The sequence below is a fragment of the Phyllostomus discolor genome, chromosome 3 (genome assembly GCF_004126475.2).
Source record: "Phyllostomus discolor isolate MPI-MPIP mPhyDis1 chromosome 3, mPhyDis1.pri.v3, whole genome shotgun sequence".
NCBI classification, from domain to species: Eukaryota; Metazoa; Chordata; class Mammalia; order Chiroptera; family Phyllostomidae; genus Phyllostomus; species Phyllostomus discolor.
Window position 1 is genome coordinate 108048424 of NC_040905.2, and position 8106 is coordinate 108056529.

At 46.4% G+C, this 8106-nt stretch overlaps 1 protein-coding gene across 1 annotated transcript in view; it reads left to right on the forward strand.

The window, feature by feature from the left end:
* LOC114502037 (ubiquitin carboxyl-terminal hydrolase 7-like) overlaps positions 1 to 7556 on the forward strand; it is a 48287-nt gene extending 40731 nt beyond the window's left edge. Inside the window, exons 21-30 of the mRNA XM_028518865.2 lie at positions 636 to 789; positions 1390 to 1457; positions 1941 to 2046; positions 2141 to 2218; positions 3281 to 3381; positions 4242 to 4341; positions 4963 to 5082; positions 5276 to 5347; positions 5487 to 5577; positions 6041 to 7556. Of these exons, the coding sequence (XP_028374666.2) occupies positions 636 to 789; positions 1390 to 1457; positions 1941 to 2046; positions 2141 to 2218; positions 3281 to 3381; positions 4242 to 4341; positions 4963 to 5082; positions 5276 to 5347; positions 5487 to 5577; positions 6041 to 6147 (997 nt within the window). The 3' untranslated portion in view covers positions 6148 to 7556. The remainder of the gene's footprint in view (positions 1 to 635; positions 790 to 1389; positions 1458 to 1940; positions 2047 to 2140; positions 2219 to 3280; positions 3382 to 4241; positions 4342 to 4962; positions 5083 to 5275; positions 5348 to 5486; positions 5578 to 6040) is intronic.
* The last annotated feature ends 550 nt before the right edge of the window (positions 7557 to 8106 follow it).

Below are 8106 nucleotides of genomic sequence, written 5' to 3' on the forward strand. Positions count from 1 at the left end.
GCTTTTGTCGTAGGGGCCAGGAAGTCAGTATCTGGGGCTTAGTGACTACTCGATCCCACTGCCTGGGCCTGAAAGTGCCTCCTGCTGGCTCCTGGATGGTCAACAGGCTCTGCCACGTTCCCGCTGTGTGGGCCCACCCTTCACCTGAGTCCTTCCTTCTGTCTGTAAAGGAGAGGGCACTGGTTTTCGTGTTGAGATCTAGGAAGGGAAGCAGCAGTGTGTGTGACTCAGAGCACACCTTCTGTAGGTGATTGCCTTCCTTTATTGTCCCTGTCTTACCAAGGTTCCTGGGAGAACCCCTTGCCTCCTAAAATAGGACCTTGGGTTTATATCCACAGCTATTGGTGTCAGTGTTGCTTGAGAGATTAAGATCCTGGCCTGGGCTTTTTTTTTTTTTTAAGAGATTTTATTTACTTATTTTTAGAGAGAGGGGAGAAAAGGGAGAAGCATCAATGTGTGGTTGCCTCTCACATACCCACACAGGGGACCTGGCCTACAACCCAACATGTGCCCCAGCTGGGAATCGAATTAGTGACCCTTTGGTTCACAGGCCTGCAATCAAGCCACTGAGCTACACCAGCTGGAGCTTGGCCTGGGTTTTGATTCCATCTACAGATTGTTTTCTCTCCCCCCAGGGATGACCCTGAAAATGATAACAGTGAATTACCCACTGCAGAGGAGTATTTCAGAGACCTCTACCACCGTGTTGATGTCATTTTCTGTGATAAGACAATTCCTAATGATCCTGGATTTGTGGTCACGTTATCAAATAGAATGAATTATTTTCAGGTATTTCATAAGTGCTCTTGTCCCTTCCTATTCTACACCAGAAAGACCAAATTCTTCTTAAAAATGCTTGCTGATGAGACTGATAGATTGGGTTCAGGAGAAGGGTTTAGTCCCATTTCTGAGGAAATTGCTGACTGAAGTGGGCTGGTGCTATCTCATGATGGGGCCAAAGCCATTCTTTTCTCTGCCACCCCTCCCACACCCACTACCATGTCCACCTGCACTCTGGTCCTTCAAAAGTTTCTCTACGCTGGCATAACATGGTTTCAGAGGTAACAGTGGTAACAGCTCCTTTGCTTCAGTTACAACATGCCAAGTGTAAAGCACTAAAAAATTAATCAGAAAATTTAAGTACCTGTAGACCTCACCATTAAAGTGAAAGTCTCTTTAAAAATTATCTTCACCAGATATGCGACACCCGTGGTTGTATGCTTTATTCCTGTTAGAGAGTAAATTCCTAGGGCATTTAAATTCAGGATGCTCATATCACATTTCTTTAAGAACATGAAGCTGCTAATTATTGATAAGTGTATAACCAAATTTCAGTTTATTCCCCCAAATGTGAACCTTTCTGATTTCTAGTCCATTCCCTTCTCTCAGGTCGCAAAGACAGTTGCACAGAGGCTCAACACGGACCCGATGTTGCTCCAGTTTTTCAAGTCTCAAGGGTAAGCCTCACAGAGACCTTCAGTGTTTGGTTATTACCACATGCTTTCCATAGTTCATCCCAACATCTTGGAACTGACTTTAATAGCCAGCCACATCACCTGACATGCCATTTCTTGCTTAGCTTCAGATGTAGAATTGCCACCAGTCATCCTTGACCACACTACTCCAAGATGTCAAACTAATTGGCAGCCTCATCTAAAGTCACACTTACTTTAGCTACGTCATCAATAAATACATCCCCCCCACGGTGTCCAGCTGGGGTCGTCCCAGCCAGAGTTCTCTGTGCTGTGTGACCATTGCAAGAGCGTTCAGGCCAGAGGGACTGAGGACTCGGGAAACAGGAGCATTAGAGTGGAACCCTGTGCCAGGCCCAAATTTCAAGTCTAGGTGCAAGGCCAGGGGTTTGCTTTTCTGCTCATTCACAGATATTTGTTTCAGGCAAATAAACGTGTCCCTTATTTATATGCTGTTTTCTTGTGTAGTTATAGGGATGGCCCAGGTAATCCTCTTAGACATGATCATGAAGGTACTTTAAGACTTCTACAATTCTTCAAGCCTAGACAACCTAAGAAACTTTACTATCAGCAGGTATGAGTCCAAATTAATGTAACTGTGGGTAATAAAGAGAAGCCTTGGGTTTTTGTGTAAGCATATCTAAAATAAGCCTCTCTTTTCTTAATAGCTTAAGATGAAAATCACAGACTTGGAAAACAGGCGAAGTTTTAAGTGTATATGGTTAAACAGCCAATTTAGGGAAGAGGTAAGTTTTTTTAATGGCAAGAATTTTTAATTTCACTGGAGCTTGTGTATGGTGTCTGCCCAGACCTTGAAAACTAAAATGACAAATGAAAGCACAGTGAGTGACAGCATGTTAGAGGGTCCAAGGGCATGGTTTGGGAACCCGGGTGGGTGTGGCTGTGAGATACAGTCCCCTCCTGCTACTACCTCTGAACCCTGGGGGATGAATAACAATGTCACCTGCCTGGACCCTCCAGGAACTCTTTCTGCACGTCTCAAGTCATTGCACTGCCACTTGGCCTGGGGCAGCATTTTCTCAAAACACTTCAGGCCTCAGTGAGTGCAGCAGCTGGCCTCCAAGTGGCGTGGACACTGGCTGTGCTGGGCACTCACCTTGGAGGTTACCAGCACAGGCCACTGCAGCGCCTCATGCTTGTTGGGCACAGAGGACACGACATGCCCAGCCAGCATGTTAGCTGGTGGTTTTAGAAAGTCTGTTCTGCTTGGATCCTGAGTCTCCGTCACCTTTCTTGCTTTGCCCATTTTGAGAGATAATTTCAGCCACTTACCACAGGCATTCAATCCTGTGTGGAGTGGAGGCTGACATTGAAAAGCCCACCTCTGGTCACGGTCCAGATTAACTGGCCTTGTCACTGTGCCGAGAACTGGAAAGGCTTGTAGATGATCTTTCATGGGGATCATTTCCTGAGAAGCTGTCCTGGAAATGGCAAACTTTTTGCCTTAAAGTGAAGTGGCAATTTTCTGTTTGTTTTGTTTCATTTGTTATTGAATGTATTGGGGTGACATCGGTTAATAAAATGATCGTATAGGTTTCAGGTATGCAGAAAGTGGCATGTCTTCACGTCCCCTCAGTACTTTGTGGGTCCCAGGTTTGGGCAGATCATCTGAGTGAAGTCAGGCATTGGGCAGTCCTGGCGGGAATGTAAATGAGGAAGTGCTGGGGAGCTAGAGACAGTTGAGGACTCGTATTGCTGTTTTTTCTCTCTTCGAGCAAAATTGGTTTGCTGTAGCAGATCCGTTGTGTTTTCTTTAAAGCACTTTTTTCCATCTTGTCATTTCTTAGGAAATAACACTATATCCAGACAAGCACGGGTGTGTCCGGGACCTGTTAGAAGAATGTAAAAAGGCCGTAGAGCTTGGGGAGAAGACATCAGGGAAACTTAGGCAAGTATTTCCTGGAGCCTGAGGTGGGCTGGAGGGGCAGTGGTACCAGCCCCAGCTGTGCAGCTGTGTTAATGGAAATGGAACACCGCCAGAACCCTTGTGCAGTGTTGCCAGATTCATCCCAGACTAAGGTCTGTCTTTTGCAGCAGTTTTAAATATTTCACAGTTAATCCATTTTTCCTCTTGTCTTCCTAGTCTCTTGATATTAACTATCTATAGTAAAAATGTGTAATTCAGGTGAAAAGGCAAGCAGAGGAAGGATGTGATTCGAGTAGAGTGATAACTAGAACTGGAAAAAGCTGCCATGATGGTATTTGAGAAATTGGGGCACTACTGACGTGTAGCCAACGTTCAGGCTGTAGGAGGAAGGAGCAGATGAGGAACAGTTTTTATTTCAGACAGCTGGATGCTTTTCTTAGCATGTCACTGTCCAGTCAGCTGTAGGACAAAACAGCCCTTGTGGCCATTGGCTCCCAGAATGTTTTCTCTCTGATATCATTAAAAGAAAGGGACCTTTATTCTCTAAGGGTATGTGAGAAAAATAACACAGGACCTGCCTAGTGTGGGACTCCTGGAGGGAAGATCCACACAGTTCCAGGAGACCCGGCTTAACTGAGTCTCGCAGGTGTGGATGGGAGGGTGGAGGGTCCCCTTCACTCCACTGAGTCACATGCTGGGAGGGGGCCACCTGACCAGTGTTGTGTCTGCTCCCCAGATGCCTGCTTTTGACATTTCAGATCTTTTAAAAAGAAAGAAGACAAGCATCTCGTGGATCTCGTGGTAGATTTAATAAGAAGACTATTTTGTCAGTCTTTTTGTTCACATGAATTTATCTTTCATCCCTAACTTGTTTTGTACAGGCTGCTAGAAATTGTAAGCTACAAAATTATTGGTGTGCACCAAGAAGATGAACTACTAGAATGTTTATCGCCTGCGACGAGTAGAACATTTCGAATAGAGGTAACCGTCCCTTTCTTGGCACTAGGGAGAGTTCTGTACCCTTGGTGGTTAGGGCAGCTGTCACCCACTTGGTTCAATGGTCTTACTGAGATCAAATATACATAATGTGAAATTCACCATTTTAAGTTTATGGTTCAGTGGCATAAAGTATATTCACACTGTTGAGCACTTGTCACCTCCATCCACTGCCACAATCTTCATCTTTTCCACCAAACACTCCACACCCATCAACATTTTTCCTCCGCAGCCCCTGGCAACCACCGTTTTACTTTCAAGGAATTTGACTACACTAGGCACCTCCTATAAACAGAATCAGGCAGTATATGTAGTTAGAAAGTAATTGTAAGTGTCGGCCACCAGGTAGCTCTGTTCCGGAACTGGGTGTCAGTTGGGTTCTGGAGTGGCTGGAATTTCCACAGTAACTGGAAGAATGCGTTACTTGCTGTCTTAAAACTTAGCTATATTGTGGCACCGACCTCTTACCATTTTAACAGGAGCCAAACATGGCATTTTGGCCAAAATACGATCTAACCTCCTCATTGGAGGAGCAGTGGGAAGTAAAACATGGCCTTTTGTCTGCATTGAGTGTTTTGCTGACCTGTGTTTAAAATGTGTCCCCAGGAAATACCTTTGGACCAGGTAGACATTGATAAGGAAAATGAGATGCTGATCACAGTGGCACATTTCCACAAAAAAGTGTTTGGGACGTTTGGCATCCCGTTTTTGCTGAGGATACACCAGGTGAGGTTTTGTGGGTAACACGTTGAAAGGCCTCCAAAACTTGAAGGCTCGCACCCTTTTTGGGTTAATGTTGCTACAGCTGGTTTCCAGCCTTGTGGGCAAAAAGTGGGTTTTGATGGCATCCCCGTGGGCCATGAGCATCTGCCACAGTGCAGCACAGGTGCGTGAGCACTCCTGTCCTCTCCGTTTGTAGGGCGAACATTTCAGAGAAGTCATGAAGCGCATTCAGAGTCTGCTAGACATCCAGGAGAAGGAGTTTGAAAAGGTATGCACTTCCTGGACACGGGAGTCATTCAGCGGGCAGCATTCTGGAACCTGGACTAGAAAGGCAGCCTAGACTTTGCCAGAGGTGAGTTTTGCTGACATCCAGAACTGATGGAGCAGTTTTCATGTTTGTCTTTTAGTTTAAATTTGCCATTGTGATGATGGGCCGGCACCAGTACATAAATGAAGATGAGTATGAAGTGGACTTGAAAGACTTTGAACCTCAGCCTGGTAAGAGCCCTGCCCCAGTTTTCTTTCCGAGTGGGGTTGGATCTAAGCAGCAAGTGGTAAGAGGCTGGAGGTGGAGAGCCCTGGGTCTAGTGCCACCTCTTCCTTTTCTACAATGGGAGGCCTGGGCTTCCTCACCTATCTGTAAAAGGAGGAAGAGCAGTAACCCATGAATCCTCCTACAGATTAGAGCATTGCTCAGTGTCTGAAGGAGGTGAGACCCAAGGCCGAGGTGTGAGTGGCCCTGTGAGACTGGCAGGCTCTGACAGCGCTGCATGTGGAAGCCAGTGAGACGTTCGGTCAGGGTGTGGGTGCCCTTGGCTTCACGTGTACGTGCAACTCAGAGCCCCCACCTCATCGTGACCCCAAACCAGGGCATTGGCCCTGCTCAAGTGGTTGGCCGCTCCTGGCATGGGGGTCCCGGGCACTTGGCTCTGTGGTCTCATTGCCCCTCTCTCCCCACCAGGTAACATGTCTCACCCTCGGCCGTGGCTAGGGCTCGACCACTTCAACAAAGCCCCAAAGAGAAGTCACTACACCTACCTTGAAAAGGCCATTAAAATCCATAACTGACTTCCTCACCCCGTGTGTGCAAGGCAAGGACTGCGTGCGGGTGTGTGCCCCCTTTTTAACAGCAAGAACTCTGGTACATGTGCACTCTGGCCGAAGTCTTCAGCAAGAGGATTTGCTGCTGGTGTTAATTTTATTTTGTTGAGGCTGTTCAGTTTGGCTTCTCTGTATCTATTGACTGCCCTTTTTGAGCAAAATGAAGGTGTTTTTATAAAGCTTGGATGCCAATGAGAGTTATTTTATGGTAACCACAATACAAAGTAACTGTCAGCATAATGCGGAGAAGAGGTTATTGCAGGGGTCCCAACCCCCTGGGCCTGGAATGGCAACAGTCCTTGGCCTGTCAGGAACCAGGCGGCAAGGGAAGCTTGCCTGCACTCCACATCCTGTTCTCCTCCCTGGTCCACCCTCCACCCCTTCCCCGTCCATGGGAAATCAGGTCCCTGTTGCTAAAAGGGTTGGGGACCACTGGGTTAGTGGGACACGTGGCACTGGCAGAAGGTCTCTAGTCTCTGTCTAGTTGGCATAAGCTGCCTGGCTGCCTCCTGGGGGTCCCAGTCACCACCCTGCCCGCAGCCAGTCAGGCTTATGTTTAGGCTCCTCCGACGTTCTTTCCTTCACTTACACTTTCAGTGCCCTTTTGTGCGTCTGTAAAGGCAAAACAGAGAAACTCACAAGCTAATAAATAGCGCTCTTTCCTTCACTGCGTGTCCTGTCGCCCCTTGCTCAGTTCTCTCCCTAGCATCCTGGGCCGTTACAATAAACCCGTGTCATTTCCATCTGCCACTACTGTGCTGCAACCCATTTGCAACGTGGATGCACTGAATACAGTCTGACAGGCACTCGGGGGGGTTTTACTAAACGGAAAGCACTGTTAGATATGATTAAGGTGTACTGTGCTGCCTGTCAGCAAACTTCATGATCTCGAGAGTTCACACAAGCAGGTGAAACAATTATAAATAGAGCTTTTCTTAAAATGGAACAGATGGAACAAAAAAAGAGCCTTTTAGCAAAGAGGGCATGCTCACTAGTGGTTAGTAAGCTGTTGACTTTGTAAAAAAGTTAAAAATAAAAAAAAAGGAAAAATGAAATTGTATATTTAATGAATGGACATGTACAATTTTCCACTTGGAGGAGGTGACTTTTTGTTGGGTGAATCTACAAGTGACTCTCACTGATGTTGATATTCATCGTGTGTAGTTTTATTTCAGTCCCGACCTTTTCTTTTGGAGCTAATGCCAGCTGCGTGTCTAGTTTTGAGTGCAGTAAAATAGAATCGGCAAATCACACTGAGTTTTCGTCCTTCCCCAGTATTTTTGTTTGTTTCTGTAGCAGTAGTGGACACCAACTCTTCCTGTATATTGCCTTTTTGCTGGAAAATGTTGTATGTTGAATAAAATTTTCTATAAAAATTATAATTCAGTGAGTGACGTGGAAGTTGAGGAAGATTTCTGCCTTCCCTAGAGAGAGGCTTTGGGAACCTTTTCATTTAAAACAAGAATTTACTGAGATATCCCCCGGCCCACCCCCCTACCCTCCCTCCCAATTTCAGTATTGCTGATGTACAATTCCGGCTTCTTCGTTTTCCTTCTTTTGGTTGCCTCTGACTAGTCTCATTTAAGCTTAAGAAATAAAAGGTTTCCAGGTGGGAACCATGTACAAATAAGACGACTGGAAATATTATTGAAATGGTGGAAGGCTCAGTGAGGGGGCGCTGGCGTTCGAGTAGCTGTGGCCTTCCACATGGCTCACCCCAGTGGCCTCGTGCACTGTTTGTGGTCTCTGGGCTGGTCTGTTCCCCAGAGTGACTCCCTCCAGCTCCCACTCTGATGGGTGTGCTTCCAAACCCTTAGAGCTGCCCTTGGCCAGTGCATGGATGGCACCGCCCCTCTGTCTTTCAGGGAATGTGCTGATTTTTAGGTTTGTTTGTTTTAGGTTTTGGCTGAAGGTAGGTTATCGTCT